General features: G+C 49.6%; 1 protein-coding gene across 1 annotated transcript in view; it reads left to right on the top strand.

Annotated features, from left to right (window-relative positions):
- The first annotated feature begins 1855 nt into the window (after positions 1–1855).
- Positions 1856–27812, top strand: part of VSTM2L (V-set and transmembrane domain containing 2 like) — a 29736-nt gene continuing 3779 nt past the window's right edge. The window contains 4 exon segments of the mRNA XM_033153896.1: positions 1856–1894; positions 1897–1942; positions 1945–2015; positions 10006–10056. Coding sequence (XP_033009787.1) covers positions 1871–1894; positions 1897–1942; positions 1945–2015; positions 10006–10056 — 192 coding nt within the window. The 5' untranslated portion in view covers positions 1856–1870.

Raw genomic sequence — 27812 nt, 5'->3', positions numbered from 1 at the left:
ATCTGCCACATTGGAGAGGGAAGTGCTGCTTATTTGTTTTGTCCAAAGACGGCAGGGTTTTCTGGGTGTGTGAGAGAGGATTTGCTCGTCGTTTTATGCTTTCGATAATAAGTGGAGATGCAAGACAGATGGCACCTTCCCCTTTGAAGAAGCTGCATTATGTGACGCAATCCCATTTCTCTCTCTTTCTGATGTTCCAACAAGATGCAGGGGTGGGTGGGGAGGATGCTCAATAATTGCATTTCCCCTTTTCATGCTGTTCAGAACACAAGGACATAATAAGAAGAGCTTGCTGGATCAGGCCAATGGCCTCCTGTTCTCACGTGGCCAACCAGATGCCTATTATGGGAAACCCAAGCATAAGAGCCCTCTCCCGCCCTTGAACTCCCTCCCACACCACCAACCTGGGTGGATTTAAAAGAGGATGAGACCAATTAATGAAGGAGGAGAGGGCTATTGATGGCCACTAGTCATCATGGCTATTCTCTGCTTCCACAGTTGGAGGAAGCAATGAATGAATACCAGTTGCTGGGGATTCTCAAATTATGCCCCGTGCGTTTCCTACGAGGTCAGCCACTATGAGAACTACGTGGACTACGTGGGCCATTATTGTTCCGCCACCCCAATCTGAGATACTCCATCGGTTCCAAACACTTACCTAGGTTCAGTTTCCTTGGAATGATGGTCAGGGGAGACGATGTGGTGTCTTCCTAAGATAATAATAATTTTATTTATTTATTTATTCATACTCCTCCCATCTGGCTGGGTTTCCCCAGTGACTCTGGGCGGCTCCCAACAGAATATTAAAAATACAATAAAACATCAAACTTTAAAAGCTTCCCTAAACAGGGCTGTCTTCAGATGTCTTCTAAAAGTCAGATAGTTGTTTATTTCCTGACATCTGATGGGAGGGCATTCCACAGTTGGCGCCACCACCGAGAAGGCCCTCCTGCCCAGCTTCCAGCGTCCTCCAGCTCATCTCTCACACAACTCTGTGGCGGCTCCTGCAACCTGGCTCTTTCTTTTGGGATGCTGAAGAGGAGAGCAGGACACTTATTGCGCCCAGCTCCGGCCATTGTCTTGACACGCTTATCAGACTAGTTAGCAATATACTCTTCTATTAGCTCCTAACCCTCGCTGGACCCCCAGGAACTGGAAGGGACTCAGGGCATCATCCAGCCCTCACTCCCCTCCCCAGAACCCACCACGCCCTGTCTGTTTGCTTGTGCTATCCAGAGCAGGAGGGAATGTGCTGGGCTGTCAGAGCCAGGCGTCTCCATCGCAGCAATGCACCCGAAGATGATTTCCCCAACAATAAATGGCTTGTCTGTGTTATTTAGTCAAGAGCAATTGCCATCTTAATTGCATATTCTCAAGATAACACCTGTATTGAGTTACTGTAGTATTATTTTAATTGGCTAATTGATTAATCATTGAAAGGAGATAGCTAATTAGCTAAAGGGCCGTTAATGGGCTGACAGCTCTGATTTTTAATTGTTGGAGAAATGTTTAAAAAAAGAGAGAGGGAGAGGAAAGAACTACCCTCCCCCCTGAAATCTAACACCCCCCCCCATGTGCCAAAGTATTGTGATAAAAACCAAGGCTTTGTTTCTTGTTTGGGTGAGAACCAGCAGTCCAGCCTGCCAGCCTTTCAAGGGGTTACCAAGCAACCCAAAAGTATGCTGCCCTCGTAATGGTTTGAGGAGTGCAGAGGTCAGCATGGAGAAAAGTGTTGCAACACCCCCGCCCCCCTTGGCATCTGTGCATCAACCTGCTGTGAAATGCAGAGCTAAAGACTCCTGACCGATGACCCGCCTTGCTTGTGGCTCTTGTCTCCCCTGCAGCGTTTTTCACAGAGGACCCCCATGACATGACCGCCCGGGCTGGTGAGGACCGTGGAGATGGCTGTGCTCCTTCCGTGGCAGCGGATCCCCTTCGTACTCGTCGAGATCCAGTGGTGGTACGTGCGCACTCACAGAGACTGGACGGACAAGCAGAACTGGGCCTCCAACCAGGTATGGCAGACCCCCCCCTCCACCTCCACCTTTCCATCTTTTGCAAAGAGCCCAGTGCAGCTACATCCCCACTGCAGACACCCTCTCTGCAGGATTCCACTCGGATAAAAGATTCCTGGTCGGGAACAACCCCCCCGGGATGCCTCCTCTGGCGATCCTTTTGGTGCTATGAAGAGCTGGCCTAGAGAGAAGGGTCCAATATTCATGTCATTCATTCCATTCATTCCATTCCATTCATTCCATTTATATCCCACTTTTTTTTTCTCCAAGGAGCTCACAGTGGCATATAAGATTCTGTGATTCCACTTTTAATCCCCACAACAGCCCTGTGAGGTAGGGTAGGCTGAGCGGCTGTGGCTGGCACCCAAGGTCACCCAGCGAGCCTCGTGGCCGAGTGGAGATTTGAACCCAGCTCTCTCCAAAGGCCTAGTCCGACACCCTAACCCCTAGACCACTCTGGCTCTAAGAGGGGTGTGCAAGATTTTTTATTATTAATTGTTATTATTGCTATCTGGAGGTTTAATTTGCCATTATTAAAGCTCAAATTCGTTTTGCCTCTCGTTCATTTAAGCTGCGTTCATTTCATTACCCAAATTGCTTCCATCGCTGCTTTGACGTCGTTCTCTAGACGTCTCAAAATAATATTATAAAAACGGTCTGAAGCCCTAACAATAAATCTGACTACTTGGATATTCTGCGGGTGGCCAGGGGGAAACAGTGGCTGCCCACCCCACCCCCGGCCAAATGGCAGCCCTCTTCCAACTCTACGATCCTGCAAAACCGCCTCTTCCAAAGGCGAAAGAGATCCCTTGCCCAGGGCAGAGCAGGTTGCCCGAGGTCAGTGGCCTCCTTGCCCCCTTGCCTCCTGGCACCTGATACCATCAGACCCCCCCCACCACCACCCCCGCTCTGCTGCCACCATGTTCTCAGCCGCTCCTGGCGCTTCTCCTCCGTATCCTCCCTTCCATCTCCCTCTCCCGCTCCCGCCTTTCTCTCCCATGCTATCAGACTCTGCAAACATCTGTCTCTTTCTTTCCCACTCGCTGCTCACACAGAGATAAGGGCCAAACAATGGCCAGGGCCTCTCTCGCGTCATGGTAATGGGGCTTGGTGGTGATTTTGTGCCTGCGGGGGCGAGAGAAGGAAGGAGATCCGAGCGAGAGGGAGAGGGCGCTCCAAGCTTCAGCCCCGTTGTTGTCCCAGAGTGTCTTTGGGGGTGCACATAAGAACACAGGGGGTTACACCCTAGCCGAGCCGTGCAAGATTCCACAGGTTCCAGGCGCATTCACCCAGTGCCTGTGTTTCCTTTTGCAAATAAGGCGCAGCGGAGACTGTGGTGTCTTTGGGATAGGACGATATTGGCAGTTTGGCACACTTATACAACCTGAGCCTATGATGGTGGGGCTCACAGCACTGGCACCCCAAGAGGGGCTTGCTTCTCCCATAACTGCAGCTTAGGATTCAAACAGATCCGACTGCAACTTTTTTCCTCCATATCTCATTCCAAGCCAACTCTAAACCCTGGCTTTTTTTACTCTAACAAAAGCCTTTCCCTTCTTAAAGCCTTTCTCATCACCTTCCTTTTCTCCTGCTAATGGCCTGTCACCCCAGGCAATTTCCTGGTCACAACTGGACCCAGGAATTTAGGGTGTCTGGTACCCACGGTCTCATAACAATAAGAAGAGCTCTGCTGGGTCAGGCAAACACCCATCTCACCCAGCACCCTGTTCTCACAGTGGCCAGACAGATGCCTGAAAGAAACCCGCAGCACTCTAACCATTTGACCACACTGCCTCTCTGCATACTCATGGCACTAGAACTTGGTGACCTCCAATGAACCTGAATAATGGAGGATTCAGGGCAGAGGAAACAATAATGAAAAGAAAGTAATTATTCATGCAGTGCATAGTTAAAATATTTAACTTGCTTCCACAAAAAGCAGCAATGGCCACCAACTTGGATAGATTTGAAAGTTTAAGAAGGATATTGATGAACTAGAAAGTGTGGCCAAGAGTTGGGCGACCAAGATTATGATGGGTCTGGAAACCAAGCCTGATGAGGAACAGTTGAGGGTATTGGGTATGTTTAGCGTGGAAAAAGAGAAGACGGAAAGGTGATGTGGATATGTTGTTGTTTAGTTGTTTAGTTGTGTCTGACTCTTCGTGACCCCATGGACCAGAGTACGCCAGGCACTCCTGTCTTCCACTGCCTCCACCAGTTTGGTCAGACTTGTGTTGGTCGCTTCGAGAACACTGTCCAACCATCTTGTCCTCTGTGGTCCCCTTCTCCTTGTGCCCTCCATCTTCCCCAACATCAGGGTCTTTTCCAGGGAGTCTTCTCTTCTCATGAGGTGGCCAAAGTCTTGGAGCCTCAGCTTCAGGATCTGTCCTTCCAGTGAGCACTCAGGGCTGATTTCCTTCAGAATGGATAGGTCTGATCTTCTTGCAGTCCATGGGACTCTCAAGAGTCTTCTCCAGATGTGGATATAGCCATCTTCAAATATATGAAGAACTTTAAACCAGGAAGTGCTATTTGACAGTGGAAGGTAGTGGACTCACCTTTGTTGGAGGCATTTAAACAGAGCCTGGATGGCCATCTGTCAGGGATTCTCTAGCAGCGATCACTGCATTGGAGAAATGATTTTCTGAATGCTGATCTCTGTCTCTGTTTCCACGCCCCACCCTCGTATGCTGGGCCACCTGAGGGAGCCCTGCTCTGCCTGCCGACTTACCGGAGTGCAATGCATTGATCAGTCTGGTTGTGCTCCTCCAGGCCTGGCTGTGGGTGCAGAAAACTTTTATTATCTCCAGGGGGCGTTCCTAGCCCCTTGGCTGCCCAGGGCGGGAAGCCAAGAGGCACCCGTGGGGGCGGGGGCATCGTGGCGCGTGCGTGTGTCATGACGTCATGACGCACGCACACGCTGCGACACCCCACCCCCAGGGGATGCCGGGCGGGGGCTTTGGGAGCCTCTGTGGGCTGCAGAGAGTCCCGAAGCCGCTGCTGTAGCACACAGGGGTGCCAGGCTGTGGCTTCGGGACTCTCTGCAGCCCGCCCGGGCCCCCTCGGGGGAGCGCAAGTGGGGCAGGGAGAGGGGCAGGTCAGCGAAGAGGGGTGTCACCCCTCTTCGCTGGCCTGCCCCTCTCCTTGCCCCGGCTCCGCAAGCCAGCCAGCGGCGCAAAAAGCTGCTGGAGGGCGGGGGCTATTTTCGGCGCTGCTGGGGCAGAGCCGCAGGGGTGGCCAGCGAGGGGGGTGAAACCCCGATTCGCTGGCGGCCCCTGCGGCTCCACCCCGGCAGTGCCGAAAATAGCCTAAAAAGAATTTTTTAAAATAAAAAATAAAAAGTTTTTTTTAAGCCCAGTGCGCGGGGCCGTCCCCCTGATGTGTCATCCCCAGCAGGGGCGCTGCCCGGGGCCCTCGCCCCCCCCTCTGCAACGCCCCTGATTATCTCCCATTTGACCGCATAAGGCACATGCGCATTGTTTCATGCTTCAGTTATCAGAATATGTTCCGTTAGTTTTAATTCTCACCTTTTTTAAAAATGCAGTTTTAATCTATGGAGCATGCATAATAGAACCATCTCCCTCACGCAGATACCCAGAAAGCCTCCTGCCAGAGCCAAGAACTAATTGGCTGAAGGTTTAATTTCACTGTTCTTTCTCCCAAGGAGCTACAGGCCTGGAGGGCTGGAATGTGGGCGGTGGGGGCGGCCTTCTCCTGCAGACGATTCTCACTGCCCTCACCAAATGACAGCCCCCAGATTCTTTGAGTGAAGTTACTGCAATGAAATCAGGTTTTTTTTTTTTAAAAAAAAGGCAACCTATTTTAAATGCAGAGAAGAGTCATAGAATTGTAGAGTTGGAAGGAAATCTCAACTAAAGAAGGACCAGGACAGATGGCCATCCACCTACATCATTCTGCCCGGACACTGAGGTCCAGCTCCGAGGGCCTTCTGGCAGTTCCCTCACTACGAGAAGCCAAGTTACAGGGAACCAAGCAGAGGGCCTTCTCGGTAGTGGCACACACCCTGTGGAACACCCTCCCACCAGATGTCAAAGGAAAACAACAACTACCAGACCTTTAGAAGACATCTGAAGGCAGCCCTGTTTAGGGAGGCTTTTAATGTTTAATAGATTATTACATTTTAATGTTCTGTTGGAAGCTGCCCAGGGTGGCTGGAGAAACCCAGCCAGATGGGTGGGGTATAAATAAATTATTATTATTATTGTTATTATTGTTATTATTATTATTATTATTATTATTATTAACCTCCAAGGAAGGAGAGTCCACCACCTTCTGAGGAAGACTGTCCCACTGTCAAACAGCTCTTACTCCCAGAAAGTTTTTTCCCGGGTTTTAGTTGGAATCTCCTTTCCTGCAACTTGAAGCCATTGTTCCAGTTACAGGCAGGTAGCTGTGTTGGTCTGCCATAGTCAAAACAAAATAAAAAATAAAAAAATTCCTTCCAGTAGCACCTTAGAGACCAACTACCGGTAAGTTTGTTCTTGGTATGAGCTTTCATGTGCATGTATCTGAAGAAGTGTGCATGCACACGAAAGCTCATACCAAGAACAAACTTAGTTGGTCTCTAAGGTGCTACTGGAAGGGATTTTTAATTTTGTTTTGAAGCCATTGGTTTGAGTCCTACCCCCCAGAGCAGGAGAAAACAAGGTTGTTCCCTCTTCCATGCAATACTGGAAGATGGCTATCAGGTCACTTCTCAGTTGTCTCTTCTCCAAGATAAATGTGGCCAGTTTTAAAAATGTACCCAGCTCACCCCATAAAAGGCTGCCTGGTCAGCTGGTCAGGCAACAAACAAACTCTGCAGCAATCCCCAACTGCCTCAACTGTTCCTCACAAGGCTTGGTTTCCAGATCCTTGATCATCCTGGTCGCCCTCCTCTGCACACCTCCCAGCTTGTCAATATCCTCCTTAAATTGAGGCCCCCAGAACTGGAGAGTATTCATTCAGAGCTGCAAAAAATGTTAAAGATCTCCTTCAATTAAAAAAAAAAAAAACCAGAGGCCTATCTCCTGGGAATTATAGATTCGGATATACCACAAAAAAATGAAGGGTATATTTTTATATGCTACGGCAGCAGCAAGAGTTCTCATTGTGGCAAAATGGAAGAGTATTGAAATCCTCTCTATACATGATTGGGTCGAAAAGCTAACAGAATATGCTGAATTAAATGGTCTATCAGAGAAAATAAAGAATAAACCAAAACAGGGTTTTGTTTCAGAATGGGAGGTTTACAAAGAATATTTGAAATATAATTACAGTGGTTTTAAATTCTGTTGCAGCATTCGAGGAACTTCAGTAATAATTGTAAGCTAGATATAAGAGTTAAGATATATCAAGAAGATGTTAAATTATGAAATTATGATAAATTTTTTTTGGCAATTTAAGGAATACACGGGAGGTCGGGTCTATAGTGTTAGACCAATTTGTGTTTTTGTTCAGTGTTTGTTGCTATTCTTGTGTGTAGTTTTGTATATATGTTTTCTTTTTTGTTGTTGTTTATTTGTTGTTGATGATGCATTTTAAAAAAAATTAAAAAAGAGGCCCCCAGAACTGGACACAGGACTCTAAGCGGAGCCTGACCCAGGCAGAATAGATTGGTGTCTGTACCAAATTCAGAGAGCTCAGCTCACTGCTAAGATTAGCTGCCTCCGTATGCACTGCATTGATGAAAGGGGAGCTTCAGGGCACTTCGTGTCTAGAAGCAGAGAAAATGCATACAAAATAAGCAAAGATTTAGGAATCTTAATGTGCAATTCCCCCCCCCCCCATTTTTCTGGGCTATGAATCTGATTTCTGTGAGCATGGAGGGCTTGTACAGCCCTGCTAACAGAACATGCTATAACTCCTTTTGCAAACTGGCTGGAGGGAAGGAGGAGGGCAGCTGGGCTAACCTGCCTCCTTTCAGTCCCTGGGAGGAGGTGTCAGGTGGGGGGGGGGGCAGTGGAGGGGGGGGTCATCCCAGTGCATCAAAATACTTGCCTTGCAAATACCGGTACATCCCCCCCCCCCAAAAAAAAGCAATCTCATCCCAAGACCACGTCTTCGTGTTGGTTTGCTCAATACCTTTATTGATTTTTAAAGTAAATGTTAAACAAGAGAACAAACACAATTCCTTAAGAATATAAGGACAAGAAATGTCCACATATCATTTCATTTTAGCGAGTTCTAAATATTTGCTGCCGGGCGTCTTGCAGCTCTTCTTGCTTTTAAATTCCTTTATTTGAAAAACAGAGATCTGAGTGACCCTAAATCACACGATGCAAATCAAGGGGGAATAATGCCCTTCTCTCTGGCGGGTATGTCAACCATCAGTGGCTTCAGACGTCTTTTTGCCCAGGCTTTTCCTGACCCAGAAGACCTGTTGCAGGGGGCTGGACTGGATGACCCCTGGGGATCCCTCCCAGCTCTACAATTCTATAATTTGACCCTGTTTCATATGTTTGAATACCATGAATTTTTGTTTTATTTGCTTTTGCATGCTTTTTATACTTCTGGCCCGCTGCATATCTGTTCCAATGGATGTTTTTACACACTCTAGATAGTGTATGCTGCTTAGAGTTTTATTTTTAAAAAATAAACAAACAAACAAACAAGCTATTGAGCTGTTACATAATTAAAATGAATGCCCCCTCCAATTCTTGACCCAATATGTGGCTGCAGAGTCAGCCCACCAGACCTTGCCATCCTACCCACTGGACATGACTGCCCAAGGTCTGAGATGCCGCACAGGCACACACACAGGTGGGCCCAAATATGGCATGGAAGGGACCCCAAGGTTCATCTAGTCCAACCCCCTGCAACGCTGAAATGACACAGGTGAAATATCCAAAATGCATAAGCCTAGCGGCATAATCGATATCCCACATCAGAAGAACCTGCTGGATGCGACCAATGGCCTATTTGTTGGTTTTTTTTTTAATTTTGTACATTTGTAGTCTACCTTTCCCTGGTTATGCATCTCTCCATTTTATTCTCACAACAACAACTCTGTGAGGTAGGCTAGGTTGAGAAATGGTGCCTGGCCCAAAATCTTATGCATTAGGAGAAATTGCCACTAAAATGCTGATGAATCTTCACGAGGTCTTTAGAAAGTGGAGGAAGAGGGAAAATGTGAAACAGAGAGCAACTGAAATGGGGCGATTTCACTCATCCTTACCCATCTCACAGGCTTGATCTTACCAGAGGATGCATGTGTGGGAATGTTCAGGGTGGCAGGAGAGGATATATTGTTTATTACTATCCAGAGATTCAGGTGGCGCTGTGGGTTAAACCACAGAGCCTTGGGCTTGTGGATCAGAAAGTCAGCAGTTCAAATCCCCATGACGGGGTGAGCTCCTGTTGCTCGGTCCCTGCTCCTGCCCACCTAGCAGTTCGAAAGCACGTCAAAAGTGCAAGTAGCTAAATAGGTACCGCTCCGGCGGGAAGGTAAACGGCGTTTCCGTGCGCTGCTCTGCTTCGCCAGAAGCGGCTTAGTCATGCTGGCCACATGACCCGGAAGCTGTACGCCGGCTCCCTCAGCCAGTAATGCGAGATGAGCGCTGCAACCCCAGAGTCGGACACGACTGGACCTAACGGTCAGGGGTCCCTTTACTTTTATTAAGTATTGAGGCAGTGAACAGGGGCTGCACAAATTATTTGAGTTACCCCTGGGAAAGCACACAACCCCATGCACGTTGCTGTGTCCTGCCACCTGCATCTTCTGGGCCACTTCTTTTCCTTCATTCTGCTTTCATGCCTTGGGTTTCTTCTCTCTAAATATATCCCCCCCCCCAATTCATTCCCTCTGTCTCCCTCCCAGCCCAGTTTTGCCTTTGAAGACTGTATTAAAGGCCAAGGTGTGAATTATTTTGATGGGCTTTCTGTGCCCCCCCTCCTCCTTCCCCCCTTTTTTCTTTTTGTATCAAGCTGAACTAATGGGTTCTCCTCTCCCCTTTTCTCTCCCTCCCTCTTTCCCTTCCATTCCCGACAGCTAAAAGCATCTCCACAGGAAGAACCCGGGAAGGAGGCGACGAAAATAAGCGTGAGTTTTTTCCGATAATGACTTCTCAGGAAGGCTTTAAATCAAGGGCACAGCAGCCGCAGCATTCCCTTGTGATGTGGGGAGCGCCCGAGGTTTTTCAGCAAAAAAATAAAATAAGATATGATGAAGTGCAGGGCTGAGGAGTTGGGAATTTCTGAGAGAGTCCTTTGCCCACCCCCCCTGGCTGCCCTTTTGCCAGGGAAGGAAGTGGCATCAGGAACATAGGAAGGAGCAGCCTTGTATGGAGTCAAGAGCGTTGCTCCATCCAGCTCAACATTGCCTACACTGACTGGCAGCAGCTCTAGAGGGTTTCGGGCAGAAGTCTGTCCCAGCCCCAGCAGGAGATGGAAGCAGGGATTGAACCCAGGACGTTCTGCATGCAAAGCAGCTGCTCTGCCGCTGAGCAGGGGCAGATTCCGTCAAGGCAGCCATCGCCAACCTGACGCCCTCCAGATGTTTGGGGCTAAGACTTCCACCAGCCCCAGCATCATACGGCTGGAAGGAACTGCCGTCCAAAGCATCTGCCGGGCACCAGGTTGGTGAAGCGTGCTTTAAGGAAATGGGACCAGTCAAACAGTCTTCTGGAGAATCTGCCTAGCCAGGCACTGCTTCCTCTGACAGCCAGGGGCTCCCCAGGACTTCCCGGATATGAGAGTACTAACAGGTGCATTTGGGGGAAGGGAAGGGGCCCTGGGACTTGGGGGGGAGGTCTGGCAGGGAGGCAGCCATCGTGGCAAGGGGGAGCCCCACCGTGTGCCTGGCCCAAACCCAAAAGGGTCTGCACTCCATTTATATTACTGTGTGGCTTCTGGATTCTGGAACAAGGAAAAAATATAACATTCTTATTTTTTCCAGGTCCCTTTATCAGTTTTGATCCCACCACGCAATTTGCCTCCGAGCAACTTGCACTCCCTCTGGTTTCTTCTTACTGACTTTTCACCCTTCCCGCCCTCCGCTCATTTGCATTCCTTGTTGGGGTTGCAGAATGGTATCCCAGACGCAGGGCTGGCCCACCCATGAGACAAAGTGGGGTGACTGTCTCAGGTCCCCCCAGGACAGCAGATCCCAATGTTGATCTCTCTCCCAGCCCCTTTGTCCCTTACTTAGACCTTCTCTGACCTCCTTCCCCAGCAGGGAAGAGGGGGGGCATCATTTTGGGGCCCACCCCAGGCGCCAAAATATCTTGGACCGAACCTGCCCAGAAGTAATAGTAATAGTCCCACTCTATTCTGATTTGGTCAGACCTCACCTGGAATCCTGTGTCCAGTTCTGAGTGGGCACTACAATTTAAGAAGGATGTTGACAAGCTGGAAGGTGTGCAGAGGAGGGTGACCGAGATGATCAAGGGTCTGGAAACTAAGCCTTATGAGGAACGGTTGAAGGAACTGGGTATGTTTAGCCTAGAAAAGAGGAAACTGAGAGGAGATATGAGAGCCATCTTCAGATATCTCAAGGGTCGTTCTTGGAAGAGGGAACAAGCTTGTCTTCTCTTGCTTCAGAGGGTAGGACTCGAACCAATGGCTTCAAGTTACAAGAAAGGAGATTCCAATTAAACACCCGGAAGAACTTTATGATATGAAAAGCTGTTCAACATTGGAACGGCCTCCCTTGGAAGGTGCTGAACTCTCCTTCCGTGCAAGGGTCCGGTGGCCATCTGTCAGGGATACTTTAGTGGAGATCCCTGCATTGTAGGGGGTTGGACTAGATGACCCTTGGGATCCCTCCAGCTCCACAATTCTGTGATTTTTTTTGAGAGTGCATTGATCCAGAGGAGCACCTGGGAAGCCCCTCCCCTTTGGGGTTGATTGGCACTTGCTCCCCCCACCCCCAGTGCTGTGGCTCATTTTATTTCCCACCGAAGACAGTGGCTGGCCATGGAGGTGTCTCAAGGCAGCTGGAGAAGCCTCCGTTTGTAACCGCGTGAAGGATGGTGCCTGAGTCAGGCTCTGGGAGCTGCTGTGGGGATTTTAAATTTCCTGGTGGGTACTATCCAAGGCCCTGCTGGATCCACAACTATTTTTTACCTCCTGTGGCCAACTGATAAATTATAGCCAAGTCCTCTGCCAGAGGAAGGACGGCGTGAGAAATAAATTGCTCGGGCCAAGGTCTTCTGCTTTTCCTTTGACTTCCATTTACGCTGATAGATGTAGCTGTCTCTGGTGAGGTAGCCCACAGTAAAACTCTCTCTGAGAGGGCTTTCCTCTTCCCTGGCTCAGCTGCCCAGTCTGTTTTTCCATCTCCTGCCCAGATGCCTGTTGTTCCAAGTGTCACAGAATCACAGAACTGCAGAGTTAGAAGGGAACCCAGGGGTCCTCTAGTCCAACCCGCTACAATGCAGGGATCACAGCTAAGGAATCCCTGTAAATGTTAAGGACCCCTGACAATTAAGTCCAGTCATGAACGACTCTGGGGTTGCGGCGTTCATCTCGCTTTACTGGCCGAGGGAGCCGACATTTGTCCGCAGACAGTTTTCCCAGGTCATGTGGCCAGCATGACTAAGCCACTTCTGGCTAACCAGAGCAGAGCACGGAAACGCAGTTTACCTTCCCGCCAGAGCGGTACCTATTTATCTACTTGCACTTTTGACGTGCTTTCAAACTGCTAGTTTGGCAGGAGCTGGGACCGAGCAGCGGGAGCTCACCCCGTCGCGGGGATTCGAACCGCCGACCTTCTGATCGGCAAGCCCTAGGCTCAGTGGGTTAGACCACAGCGCCACCCGCATCCCAAGGAATCCCTGAGGGGTGCTTAAAAAACATCCAAGAAAGGAGAGCCCACCACCTTCTGAAATAAACTTTGAGTCTGAAGCCACTGGCTGTTATTTTTAGGACTGGGAGACCAGCGTAAACCTTTCATATACACTGCAGATTCCAGGGTTGCTGTGCATTTTGTGTGGTTTGAAATATATGGCGTTTAGAGATGCCAAATATCCTGTTGCGATTAAAAGGGGGTAGGGAGAAGCTCCAAAAATGAAAGGGGTGGGAGGAACACAAGGAGAGGTATACAAAGGCGAGTGCCAGGTGTGATTTATGCTTGCAGAACTACACAAAGACCATTTCAATACAGAAACCCATCTTCCCTACGGATTTTGGTGCTTTTGACAAAGTGCTTCACCAAAAACTCTAGTGGAAGCTCAGCAGTCGTGGAGCAGGAGGACAGCAAGGCGTGGAGAAAGTGTCCTTCTCCCTCTCTCAGAGCACTTGAACTCGTGAACGTCCAATGGAGCTGAAGGCTGGAAGATTCAGGGCAGAGAAAAGAAAGTCACACAGCACAGAGCTAACTAGGGAACTCCCTTCCGCAGGAGGAAGTGGATGGCTTTAAGAGAAGAATGGACAAATTCCGGAAGGAGAGGGGACTATCAATGGCTACTAGCCAGGATGGCTATGCTCTGCCTCCACCATTGGAGGCAGAAGTGCTTCTGAATACCAGTCATTAAAAACCCCAGGAAGGAAGAGGGCTCAGGTGTTCGAATCCTGGTTGTGGGTTTCCCACAAACATCCCAGTATGTTTCCAAGCACAATTCAAAGTGTTGGTGCTGACCAGGGCCGTCTCATCCATAGGGGCTAGTGGCGTGGCGAGCCAGGGCACTGGGCCCCCCAGGGGTGCCCCCGCAAGCCCGCCGGCATACCGGGCGCCCCCCTCCCCAACCTGCCCCCACCCCCACGGGCGGGCTGGCGGCCGGGCATTTGCGTGCTGGCAGCGCAACCGCTGCCACCCATGCTGCTCCCGGGGGGGCTGCGAGCTGGCCGCCCTCGCCTCCCATCCCAGGAGCACTGGAAGGGCGCGCAGAGCCCCGCACCGCTCCAGTGCCACGGCCCTCACCCCCCCGCTCGCCCCCCCGAGGGGCAGCAAGCACAGGAGACTGCGGAGAGGCGGCACGCTGGGGGCGCCGGAGAGATTGCCGTGCCATGGCGGCCGATCTGCCTAAGGCGGCCCTGGTGCTGACCTTGAAAGCCCTAAACAGCCTCGGCCCAGTATACCTGAAGGAGCGTTTCCACCCCCATCGTTCAGCCGGGACACTGAGGTCCAGATCCGAGGGCCTTCTGGTGGTTCTCTCACTGTGAAATGTGAGGCTACAGAAGAAGAAGAAGAAGAAGAAGAAGAAGAAGAAGAAGAAGAAGAAGAAGAAGAAGAAGAAGAAGAAGAAGAAGAAGAAGAAGAAGAAGATATCCCGCTTTATCACTACCCAAAGGAGTCTCTTTTTTTATAATCTCTCTTTATTATTTAAAAATACACATAAAAATACAAATACACATAAAGACAAACACAAACACAACAAAGTAAACATAAACATAAACAAACTGCTATTCTTCTCTTTTCTTATTTACAAACAAATTCTTGTACCTCCAATTATCCTCATTGCATTTTTAAGCTATTATACCTATATCGCGTACAGTTATATATTTCATTTACAAATCATAATTTGTAAATGGCAGATGCAGACTGAACCTTTAAGGTAAACAAATAGAGACTTAAGGATGGAAACTACCCAAAGTAGTCTCAAAGCGGCTAACGTTCTCCTTTCCCTTCCTCCCCCACAACAAACACTGTGAGGTGAGTGGGGCTGAGAGACTCCAGAGAAGTGTGACTAGCCCAAGGTCACCCAGCAGCTGTATGTGGAGGAGAGGAGACGCGAACCTGGTTCCCCAGATTACGAGTCTACTGCTCTTAACCACTACACCACACAGGCAGTGGCGGAGCTTCATGCTCCGGCACCAGGGGCGGAGAGCAGGCAGGGGCGGGGCTGGTGTGCATCCCGGGGGCGGGCATGCTCCCCAAAGGGTGGGGGCGTGTTCTGGGGGTGGGCCACACTGCCTGCAGGGGCGGGGCGTTTCCACTGCCCCCTTCTTCCTCTGACAGTGGTTGCAGGGAGCCAGGCAGAGAGTCTTATTTGTAGTTCTTCTTATTTGTAGTTCTTCTTCTTCAACTCCTTCAACCGTTCCTCATAAGGCTTGGTTTCCAGGCCCTTGATCATCTTGGTCACCTTCCTTTGCACACCTTCCAGCTTGGCAATACCCTTCTTAAACTGAGGTGCCCAGAACTGGACAAAGGACTCCAGTGGGGTCTGACCAATGCAGAATAGATAATATTTTTCTACTGAGGTGCCAATTTGCTTGAGAGTTTTGGCCCAGCCGCTGAGAGGCATCTGGTTGGCTGCTGTGAGAACAGGATTCTGGATGTGATGCGCCCTCTCTGGCCTGGTCCAGCTGTTTTGGGACTCTTCTCGTGTTCCCCAGCCACTTCATCTTCACACGACACACTTGTCACCGAGGCTGCCTCTCATCCCTGGAAATATCTCCTTCGATTTCTGCCGGCGTCTAAAGAGCAAGTTGACGCTAAGGAGGTAATAATCTAATTTGCTGAACAGATTAGAATTCCAAAACCCCATTTAGGCTCACGTGAACGGAATGAGGAGATATGCTAATTAGTTAAATCAAACAAATCTCCGTGGCCCCTCGGGTCTTTGCCCGCCCTCCCCCCCCCAATGCATTGGCCTCCCTGTCTCTTGCCATTCCCATTCCAATGGGGGGGGGGTGAGGTTTGCAGGAGTCGCTTTGTCAATTATCTTCCAGCTCATTACAGCAGAGGGTTTTGCCCATGCTAAAAACGGAATAATATTTAAAAAGCATTTGTTCTAATTGCTTCTCCTCTGACATTGTCTCATTTTAACAATGCTTGGCAGGCATCAGTTCCCTCGACCGGGGTGGGGTGGGGTGGGGGGCGGGAGACACGAGAGCCAGTGTGGTGTAGTGGTTAAGAGCGGCAGACTCGTAATCTGGGGAACCGGGTTCGCGTCTCCGCTCCTCCACCTGCAGCTGCTGGGTGACCTTGGGCTAGTCACACTTCTCTGAAGTCTCTCAGCCCCACTCACCTCACAGAGTGTTTGTTGTGGGGGAGGAAAAAGGGAAAGGATAATGTTAGCCGCTTTGAGACTCCTTCGGGTAGTGAAAAGCGGGATATCAAATCCAAACTCTTCTTCTTCTTCTTCTCTGCCAATATCGCGGTGGCTGTTGGCCTTCAGAGCCAGCCAGCCTCAGTTGGAGGGAGCAATGCGTCTGAATCCCAGCTGCTGGAAACAAAGGGAGCAGGGAGGGCCCTTGTGCTCGGATCACTAGTTTCCCCACAGGCATCCGATTGGCCACCGTGAGAAGAGGATGTTCGACTAGGGGGGCTCCTTTGGCCTGATCCTGCTACTGCAGGGATCTTCTTAGTATCTTATTATTCCTCAGTGGAGCCTCCATGGACAGAGCCAGTCTACCTTCGAACAGGAACAAGAGTGGGAGAAAGCTGTTGCTCTCACCTCCTGCTTGGGGGCTTCCCTTGGGGGGGGGGCATCTGGTTGGCCACTGTGAGAACAAGATGCTGGACTTTATGGGCCACTGGCCTGATCCAGCAGCCAGCTCTTCTTATGCTTTTAGGACAGCACAAGACGTGGGGCAAGAATGTTGCCCCAAGCACCCCTCAGCAACACGTTGCCACAATTAGGTGGGGTGGCAGAGCTCGCTGTGACTTGTTTGCAAAGTATTTTGAGGATAAAACCTCTTGCATCTGCAGATGAATCTCGAGGCGTGTTCAGAGCTCTGTCTGGTCCTGTTGTGTTGGATGAGTTTCAGTTGGTAAGGCACGAGGATGTGGACAAGGTGCTTGGATCAGTCAGGGTGACCACTTGCGCTCTGGTCCCTTGCCCCTTGTGGCTGATAAAGACTACCAGGGAAGGGACAGCTGGCTGGGCCAAGGAGGTGGTCAGTGCCTCTTTGCAAGAGCAGGTGGCCCCTGCCTGCCAGAAGGAGGCAATGGTGACACCACTCCTTCAGAAACCCTCCCTGGATTTGGATAATCTATGTAACTACTGGCCAGTTGTGAATCTCCCCTTCTTGGACAAGGTTCTTGAGAGGACGGTTGTGGACCAGATCCAGGTGCTCTTGGGGGAAATTGGTTTTCTAGGTCCATGTCTATTGGGGTTTATGCCCAGTTTTGGCACAGGTACTGCTTTGGTCACCCTGTCTGGTGACCTTTGCCAGGAGACGGACAGGAGCAATGTGTCCTTGTTAATTCTCCCTGACCTCTCCATGCCTTTTTTGATACCATCAATCATAGTATCCTTCTGGAGCGGCTGTCCGCTTTGCCGTGATACCGGTCTTGCTTGGGTGGTCATTCCCAGAGGGTGATCCTTGGGGAGTACTCTTTGACCCAGTGGAAGCTTCAATGTGTGGTTCCTCGGGGTTCAGTTTTATCCCTTATGTTGTTTAACATCTACATGCAATCGCTGGGTGGGGTTATCTGGAGGTTTGGGGCACACTGTCAACAATGCTCTCATGGCACTCATCTCTACTCCTTTGCATCTGCAGATGAGGCAATGGAAGTGCTAGACTGTTTTCTTGCCTCGGTAATTGACTGGATGAGAGTCAACAAACCAAACTGAAAGGTTGCCTGCTCTCAATGGGGTTACCTTCCCTTTGAAGGAGCAGGTACACAGCTTGGGGGTATTCCTGAACCCGTAGCTGTTGCTTGAGCCCCAGATGGTCTTGGTGACGCACCAGCTTCAGTTGGTGGCCCAGCTATGCCCCTATCTGGACAGGGATAGCCTAACTACTGTTGTCTATGCTCTGCTAACCTCAAGGTTAAGATTACTGCAATGTGTTGTAAGTAGGGCTGCCTCTGAAGACAGTACGGAAACTTCAGCTAGTGCAGAATTCAGTGGCCAGGTTGCGCACCAGAGCAAGACGGTTTGGCCATATAACGCCAGTCCTGGCCTGACTACACTGGCTGCCAATTAGCTTCCTGGCCCAATTCAAAGTGCTGGTTTTGTCCTATAAATGTTTCAGGAACACAATACCTCAAGGACCGCTTCTCCCCATATAAACTGACTCAGACCCTGAGATCATCATCTGAGGCGCTTCTCTGTGTGCCTCCTCCACAAGAGGTCCAGAGGGTGGCAACACATGAACAGGGCCTTTTCTGCATTGGCTCCACGTTTGTGGAATGCTCTTCTCAGGAAGGCCCACCTGGCACCTACACTACATATCTTTAAGTGCCAAGCAAAAACGTTCCTCTTCTCCCAGGCCTTTGGCTACTGAGATAAACTTTGGCGTTTTAAACGTGTGCTTTGTTTTGTTTTGTTTTGTTTGTTACTATGGTATGCATTTTGTGGTTTTATTTTGTTAACCTTCCTGTATTCATTGAATGAAGTGTGGTGTATAAATTTAATAAATAAAGTAAACAGTAACATTTATAAGGTCCTGTAGCCTGTGGTGTTGTTGCCCTGGGCCCCGGGGCCCCTTCCAACACATATTGAAGGGGCCGAGGTGTCTTCGGCCCCCTAGAGTTGGTGTGCTTGATTCTGGGAGTCACAACACTTTCCCAAACTCCTGGACTCTTTTAAAAGTTAGAGGAGTCTGAACGAGCAGCTGTGGAGAGACGTGTGCGCACATGTCTAAAGGCCAACCGTGTAATCATCAATGTTCTCCGTTCTTGGAGAAGACCTAAATTCCGATTCAGAAATGCCTTACTAGACCCAAGGGAGTGAGGCACAGCACCTTCCTGGAGATAAGTAACCCATAAATTCTTGCCAAGGGTGAAATTAACTTTTGTGCCAATTGTGCTGGAAAAGATTCTGATGTCCCCTCAGACCCATTTCTGAGCACCATCCTGTTTAAGAGGGACTCGGGAACATAGATTTTTGTCGGTCTGAAGAGGACCGGAAGCTGTAAAAAGAGATGAAGGAGGTGCTTTGAGAGACACGAGGGGAATTTATTTAAACCAGTCTTTTAATGATGCCTCCATTTCAGAAAGACTTACGATCCGCCTGCCAGGCCCATCTCAGAAGGGGCTCAGAAGGGAAACAGCCATTAAAGTAATTTGGGAGACGTTGCAGGACTCCTAATGAGTCCATGCAAATGACATCATTCTGGAGAAATGGCAGGGAATCATGGCAAGCTACTGCTGAAAAGAAACTTCATTCTCTGACCCAGAAATCCCAGAAGTGTGTGGACTGGTTGGGTCTACATGATGGACCTTGGAAGATGGCTGCACATGCTTGAAAGGAGTCCCTTCTTAGTGGTATTGCTTCGCAGGTTAAGAACTTAAGAACGTAACAAACACCTCCGGGATCAGGTCCAGCCCAACCTTCTGTTTTCACAGTGACTGATCAGATTCCTGCAGGACCTGAGCACAAGAGCCTTCCCCCCTCCTGCGGTTTCCAGTAACGCAGTGGTTCCCAACCTTTTTTTGGCCGTGCCCCACCTAAGCATCTCTAAAATCCGGATGCCCATCCGCTGTGACATATACCATTTTTTCGCTCCATAAGACGCACATTTTCCCTCCTAAAAAGTAAGGGGAAATGTCTGTGCGTCTTATGGGGCGAATGCATGGTCCCTGGAGCTGAATTGCCATGGGGCCAAAAGCTGATCGTGCTCTTTTTTTTTTTTTACAAAGAGAAGGGGGTGTTGAAAGGAAGCCGCTGAACAGCTGTTCAGCAAGTGATGGGGAGAGAGATAAGGCTCCCTTTCCAGCCCTGCCCCCTTGCCCAGGCCTCCATTGTTGAATGCAGAGGGAGGCTGTTTGTTTCCCCAGCAACATGGGACTGGCTGATTAGATTATCTGTCTGGAAACTGTAGAAATGGCTGTAGGACTAGAAGCTGCAGAACTGTGAGTTGAACCCCATAAAAACGGGGCTTTTCCTCTTTGAAAAAGAAGCTGCACCACTTTTAGCTGATCCTCAAAAAAGCAGGGCTTTCCCCCCTTTCCTCCTCTAAAAAATAGGTGCGTATTATGTTCAGGTGCGTCTTATGCAGCGAAAAATATGGTAATTATTATTCAAAAATTGAACTCCTATAAACGTGTAGAAAGCCTAAAAGGCCATTAACTGTTAATAACTCGTTCTCAGATTGCTCCCCCCACAAAAAAAATCAAATTGGGAACCACCGCAATAACGGAACTTCAGAAGCAGGGCTAACTCTAACTGTGGAGGCAGAGAAGAGCCATCCTAGCCTGTACACATTGGTAGCCTTGTCCATGAATTTGTCCAATCCTTTTTTTCATATTGGTGGCCATCCCTGCCTCCTGCAGGAATGAGTTCCATAGTTTAACTATGTGCTGCATGAATAGGGCAGCTGTATTTCAAAAAGTAAAAAACAGGGCACCCCAAAAGTTGTTGAGGATGCCCACCATTTTTCGACTGACTTACCTAAGATCCAGGACAAAGAGCCACCTTTCGGAAATTCCCCCCGGACATCAATTCCAGATGTATGGCAGCCCTGTGCATGAAGAAGGGCTTTCTTCTGTCTGTTCTGAATCTCCTGATGTTTGGCTTCAGTGGATCCCCATGAATTTGAGTGTTACGAGAGAGGGAGAAAAGGCTTTTCTCTATAAATAAGTCTTCTGTTTCAGTCATGGTTGTGTCTGCTTCATCTCCAAAGTTTCCTACTAATATCTTGTGACTTACCGTGCCTCAAATGTTCCTTGCTTGGGGGGCTTTCCTCCTCCTCCTCCTTCTGCTCTGTAGCACAAGGCTGCTCCTCCAGAAGGCAATAACGCAGGAACACTGGGAGCAACTAGCAAAGTGGAACCAGGTGCAGACGTCCCAGTATAAATCCACCACAAATGCATCAATGACGTCTTGCAGACTACAGAAGGCAACCCCTCATCAGCCTGGGAGGCCCCTTAGATTCGCTGTGCCTGGACTGCGATAAGGAAAGGCTTCCATCCTTCGCGTCACATGTGGACGGGCGCTGCACCCCAAAGGACGCAGCCCCCCCACACAAACAGTGCCATCAAGATAACAAGAATATTCCTTCCTGACCCCTGTGATGGAACATAAAGCATCGTTCTGCTTTTTCCTCCCAGCCTGAATAACTGCAAACATTATTAAGGGCCATAAAGTTACTCAGCCCTTTTATAATCCCCCCGGCTTGGAAGATCCCCCTTTCCGAGCTGCGAGTTGTGCAAAGTTGCGTTTCCTTTTATGGGTTCCGAATTTGCCGGCTGTTAATTTCTCTAAGTGACTCCTTGTTCTCGTATGATGGAGTTAACACGGGGGCCTGATTCCTCTCCTCCCCCCTCCCTTCGGTCCTTCAGCTGGCCGGAAGAAGGATGGGAATGGAAGGAGGAAACAGGGTGTGACTAGGGGTGCTTTGCCCTTTAGCTCACTGGGACACAGCGTCCAGAGGCTGCCCAAGAGGTTTTGCCCTGCGCCCTGGCCTGAGGGCCAATCTGCAGCAGACGCAAGCATTTGAACTGGGGTCAAACCCCACCACATGCGGGAGGGCTTCGCATACAGAAGGTCCCAGGTTCTGGAATGTCCCCCATTTGAAACCCTGGGCAGCCACTGCCAGTCCGTGTAGATAATACGGAGCAAGATGGAGCAATGCTCTGACCCAGCAGAAAGCGCTTGTCTACACTGTGATCTCTGCAGTCATGCCCAAGTGCCAGCAAAGGCTATTGGGGTGGCTACACATCAGACTTGTACTGTAGTTGGGGTTATGTGTGTGTATGGTCATACTGGGAGCTTCCACCCATGCTTGCTTTGCAAAGCAACTCTGCCTACACATTTGTCAACCACCTGATCAACCCACACCCTTTTCACTTCATCCACCCCCTTTACCAGTGTGGTGTAGTGGTTAAGAGCGGTAGACTTGTAATCTGGGGAACCGGGTTTGTGTCTCCGCTCTTCCACATGCAGCTGCTGGGTGACCTTGGGCTAGTCACACTTCCTTGAAGTCTCTCAGCCCCACTCACCTCACAGAGTGTTTGTTGTGGGGGAGGAAGGGAAAGGAGATTGTGAGCCGCTTTGAGACTCCTTCGGGTAGTGATAAAGCGGGATATCAAATCCAAACTCCTCCTCCTACTCCCCCTACTCCCCCTCCCCTTCTTCTTCTTCTTCTTCTTCTTCTTCTTCTTCTTCTTCTTCTTCTTCTTCTTCTTCTTCTTCTTCTTCTTCTTCTTCTTCTTCTTCCCCATCCCCCCACAGCTCATCTCAAGCCCCTCCCCTATATGAAGCCCCTCCCTTTTAAAGGAAGGGGAGGTGCTTCCCACAGCAGTTGGCTAAACTGCTATGTGAAGCACCTCCCCACCCCCAGCAGCACAGCTTGCCTCGGCTGCATGCCACCCACGCTGCTTTCTTTCTTTCTTTCTCACCTGCCTGCCATTCCTCATGCTGGAGCCAGTGTACCCCCCCTACTGGTGGTCATGTGAAGTGCAGCGTGACAACAGTCTTAGATTCTTATGTATATACAGCAATCTGAGCAGATTGCTCACCACCATCCCGTTTTAATTGGGACTGTGGCATGCAGGGAGGGGGAGGGGTTAACCCTTCCCTCTTCCGCATCACCCAAACCAAAATCAACCTCACAGCAGCTGTTAGCCCCAGAATGCAATCTCCCACTGAGAGCTGCCCTACAGGGGCATACCTGTATTTGATTTTTGTCTGGAATGCAGTAGGGGAGGAAAATGTTGACCCCATGTGCACATGTGCCAGATATTCATTATTGCAGCCATTACATTTAGAGTGGTACCTCGCGTTAAGAACTTAATTTGTTCTGGAGATCCGTTCTTAACCTGAAACTGTTCTTAACCTGAAGCACCACTTTAGCTAATGGGACCTCCCGCTGCCACCGCACCGCCAGAGCACGATTTCTGTTCTTATCCTGAAGAAAAGTTCTTAATATGAAGTGTTATTTCTGGGTTAGCGGAGTATGTAACCTGAAGCGTATGTAACCTGAGGTACCACTGTAATGGGATGCATTTAGCCCTGTGTCTAGTTTGGCATCTCTCTCTCCCTCCCCCTCCCCCTCCTTCTTTTGCGTGTGCTGTTATCATCCCCTTACCAAAATGCCATAAAGCTGTCTGATCACAAAGGCAGGGGCAAGTAGACAAATGGCCTTAAACTTCTAGAGGTGATTATATAGCAGAGCAGCTCCTGGGACCTCGGGGATGGGCAATATATCTGATTTATAGAGCCAGCAATGGGCCTTGTCACTCCCTTCCTCCCGAGGCTAAGCAGGAAAGCAGCTGGGACCCAGCTTCTCCTCTCTCTCTTGCTCCTCACCCCCTCTCACCTCTCCTCCTGGCCCTCCTGGTGCTGCAGAGGTAAGGCAGGCCAAGAAGGGGAGGGGTTGTGCTTCCAGGTGCCACAGAGCCCCAACTCTCAATCATCTTGGTCTCCCTCCTCTGTGCACCTACTGCTGGTCAGCACCCTTCTTGATCTAGGGTGCCTAGAATTGGACACAGGACTCCCGCTGGGGTCTGACCAAGGCAGAATAGAGCAGTACAGTTATTTCCTACAAATCTGCGGATGCAGCCTAGAATTGCGCTAGCCTTGCTGCCGAATGACAACTGTTGACTTGTGAGACTCGCTCACGTGGTCGTCCGGGATTGCAGATATGCAGCCCGTCAGAGCGGGCAGGCGGGTGGGTCTGCTCCCACCTTTGGAGCCTGAGTCTAGGCCAGGGGTAGGCAACCTAAGGCCCAGGGGCCGGATGCAGCCCTATCGCCTTCTCAATCCGGCCCGCGGAGGACGGTCCGGGAATCGGCATGTTTTTACATGAGTAGAATGTGTCCTTGTATTTAAAATGCATCTCTGGGTTATTTGTGGGGCATAGGAATTCGTTCCTTCAAAATATAGTCCGGCCCACCACATGGTCTGAGGGACGGTGGACCGGCCCACAGCTGAAAAAGGTTGCTGACCACTGGTCTAGGCAGCAAGACCTTACTCTCTTGTTCCAGCTTTTGGTAGAATGTGTCCTTTTATTTAAAATGCATCTCTGGGTTATTTGTGGTAGCACTCTCCCGTTGCTCCACTTTGATTTTTGATCCCCCTTCCAAAGTGGCTGCAGTCCACGCACAATGAGGGGACCCCCCCTTCCAAGACCATTCATCCCCACCCATTTCCTCCTCCCATCCCTATACTTGCTGCACTGTAAGACTTGTGAATCATAGAACTGGAAGGCACCACAAAGAGTCATCTAGTCCATCCCCCTACAATGGGTTTGATGGAACTGGCTCTGTGAGAGGTGCCACATGGCCCCGTTTCTGCATTTGTAAGAACTTGATATTTTACTGTGGTAGCACCTACACTTTGGAACTCCCTGCCGATTGAAATCAGGCAGGTGCCTTCACTGCTCTCCTTTCAGTGCCTGCTAAAAATATTCTTGTTTAGACATGATATTTAGAAAGTTGGCGCACATTAAAATCTACTGCAGTGAGAGATTTTTCTTTCATGGGCTCCATGATCACTGCAGAAGGTGACAGCAGTCACGAAATTAAAAGACGCCTGCTTCTTGGGAGGAAAGCAATGACAAACCTAGACAGCATCTTAAAAAGCAAAGACATCACCTTGCCGACAAAGGTCCGTATAGTTAAAGCTATGGTCTTCCCAGTAGTAATGTACGGAAGTGAGAGCTGGACCATAAAGAAGGCTGATCGCCAAAGAATTGATGCTTTTGAATTATGGTGCTGGAGGAGACTCTTGAGAGTCCCATGGACTGCAAGAAGATCAAACCTATCCATTCTGAAGGAAATCAGCCCTGAGTGCTCACTAGAAGGACAGATCCTGAAGTTGAGGCTCTAGTACTTTGGCCACCTCATGAGAAGAGAAGACTCCCTGGAAAAGACCCTGATGTTGGGAAAGATGGAGGGCAGAAGGAGAAGGGGACGACAGAGGACGAGATGGTTGGACAGTGTTCTCGAAGCTACCAACATGAGTCTGACCAAACTGCGAGAGGCAGTGGAAGACAGGAGTGCCTGGCGTGCTCTGGTCCATGGGGTCACGAAGAGTCGGACATGACTGAACGACTGAACAACAACAATGATCTACTGCTGTTTTAATTTTTTGCAAGGTTTACATTATTGCTGTGTGGGTTTTTTCCCTACTGGTAATTTTATCATGTTATCTTTTTTTTTGTAAACTGTGTTTAGGATTTGTTTTTTTGGGGGGGGCGGTTTGCAGTTAAGTGGTGTATATATTTTATAAAGTCCCTATCGAGTCGTTGATGTACAATCATTGAGTTATGTGAGGTCCTCCATCTGAGCCACAGCTTCCCCATCCAACGGCCGGGCAGCCTATGCTTGGTGGCCCTGAGCAAGGGGGTCTGTCAATTGCTTTGGTACCAGAAATGATGGAAGAGATCTCCTGCTGTGTTATTCACTGGCCCCTGTGCTTCTCATTCATTCATTCATTCATTCATTCATTCATTCATTGCCCGCCCACAATTTAAGACAATGTACAACCATAAAAACAAAGTGGGTCCAAAACATTCTTCTTCAGCATCCTCCGGCAGCTGTGCAATGAAGGTGCCAGGCATGCCTCTGCGGGAAGGGATTTCCCCAGTTTAGGGGCAACCACAGAGAAGGCCCTCTCCCCCTGGCCCACCACCCCCTCTGAAGGTGGAGGGGCTACCAAGAGGACCCCCTCTGCCAATCTCGGCACCCAGAGGGTCTGTAAGGAGGAGGTGGTCCTTCAGGTATCTGTGGCCTGAGTTGTTTAAACACCAACGTGAGCACCTGGAGTTGGGCCCAGAAACGAAATGGCAACCAGTGCAGTTCTCTTTAAAACAGGGGTTGTGTGATATCTAAATGGAACCCTAGCCGGTAATCAGGACGCTGAATTTTTGACCAGCTGAAGTTTCTGCGTCGTCTTCAAAGGCAGCCCCACGTAGAGCACATTGCAGCAGTCCAACTTGGAAGTCACCGCATTGTGATGCATGTCCTTCCCTCTCACCGATGCGGCACAGATGCTTGAGGCACTGAATCATCAAATTGTACCCTGAGAAGGGACCCGCGGGGTCATCTAGTCCAACCCCCTTGCAAGGAAGGTTGTGCCAAGGTGTCTGAGGCCAGGTGCAGGATTAGCAGCAAAAGCCGTTCTCTTCTCCATCCCCTGTTGACAGCTCTGATTGCAAGAAAGGCCTTTTCCATATAAATCTGCCTAGTGCTCAGATCAGTGCAGCCCATCTTTCCTTCTTTCCCATCCTTAGCCCATCAGAAACACGGTGGGTTTTTGTGTGACCCCAACCCCATTACCTAGATGCTATAAAATCTTCAGCTAACAAAGGTGATGGAGACAAGGGCAGTTGGGAGAGGGGGCGGGCGGCCTTTAGCATCCCTCGTGATTAAAGGGAGCAGAGCCAGCAGCCTCCGGGCGGGTAATAAAATCTGATTTATTGACCCAGCCCAATAACAGCAGCAGCAGCAGCAGCAGCTCCGGCTAGTGAGTAAGTCTTAAATTTCATTAGGTGATAAATACTGAGAGCGAATCAATTTGGTAGGAAAGCTAATTAGCTCCCGCAATTCTGCATCGATCTCGGGGCGCCTCACATTGGAGGGGGCCTGGATCTCATCTTCTCGGATGGAGGGGGGCATGGGGGGAAGGGCCCTGTGGTGGAGTAACGGGGTGGGGGTGGGGGGCTCAGTACCATTTGGGAAGAAGAAACTGCTGGAGAGCAGAGATCAGAGTCATCTAGTCCAGGGCAAGCATAAATCCTTGGGCTGGTGGAATGAGTTTGCTGAGTCCTGCCCACTGCTTGCTTTAGCTGAATGTCTGTGATTAGGGTTTTTGGCTTATTATTTATAACTTCTGTGCCTCGGACTGCTCGAGGTGGCTTAAAATCAATTAAACCAGCATGGCTTTAAACAAACAAACAAACAAATGGAACCTGAAAAATCACAAATTGCACCAAGGAGGGACCGACTAAAATTATGAAGTGCGTCAAGATGGAGCGAGTTAGAAAAACACAGGGAAATATATCTTTTTCTTTAGTAAAGAAAACCATGCCCCCCAGAGCCTTCTAAACAGGATACCCTGTTTATAAGTATCGTTTAATTTGAGGAGTGTTCTGTAATGGCAAACTTAGACCTTAGGATGGCTGGCCATCATGCCGGTCACATCAAGGTGAGCGAAATGTGCAAGAGGATGTCAGAGGGAGGTATTGGCTATTGGTTACGTGAGGGCTTAGTGTGTGAGAAGACTTGGGGGGGATAGAATTTTTTGCAGCTCAATATAACATGTTCGAAAAGGGACACGGGTGGCGCTGTGGTCTAAACCAGTGTTTTTCAACCACTGTTCCGTGGCACACTAGTGTGCCGCGAGATGTTGCCTGGTGTGCCGTGGGAAAAATTGAAAAATTACTTTATATATAGTCAATATAGGCACAGAGTTAAATTTTTTAACATTTTCTAATGGTGGTGTGCCTCGAGATTTTTTTCATGAAACAAGTGTGCCTTTGCCCAAAAAAGGTTGAAAAACACTGGTCTAAACCACTGAGCCTAGGGCTTGCCAATCAGAAGGTTGGCAGTTGGAATCCCTGCGACAGGATGAGCTCCCGTTGCTCAGTCCCACCTCCTGCCAACCTAGCAGTTCGAAAGCACATCAAAGTGCAAGTAGATAAATAGGTACCGCTCCAGTGGGAAAGTGAACGGCGTTTCCGTGCGCTGCTCTGGTTCGCCAGAAGCGGCTTAGTCATGCTGGCCACATGACCCGGAAAAACTGTCTGCGGACAAACATCAGCTCCCTTGGCCAGTAAAGCGAGATGAGCGCCGCAACCCCAGAGTCGTCTGTGACTGGACTTAACTGTCAGGGGTCCTTTTACCTTATAGCATGTTTGAATCTTATGTAGGGTTTGGCTCCAAGGATTCCACGCATACACAAAAATTGCATATGCCCAAACTGTTGGAGCCACCCCATGGCTACTGGGTGAGTGGAGGAAAGAAAGAGAAGCTACCTTGCTCCCGGAGCCCATGCGCAGAGTGTGTCTCCCAGCCGGCAA

Source organism: Lacerta agilis, chromosome 6 (assembly GCF_009819535.1).
Source record: "Lacerta agilis isolate rLacAgi1 chromosome 6, rLacAgi1.pri, whole genome shotgun sequence".
NCBI classification, from domain to species: domain Eukaryota; kingdom Metazoa; phylum Chordata; class Lepidosauria; order Squamata; family Lacertidae; genus Lacerta; species Lacerta agilis.
This window is presented reverse-complemented; position numbering and strand designations above follow the sequence as displayed.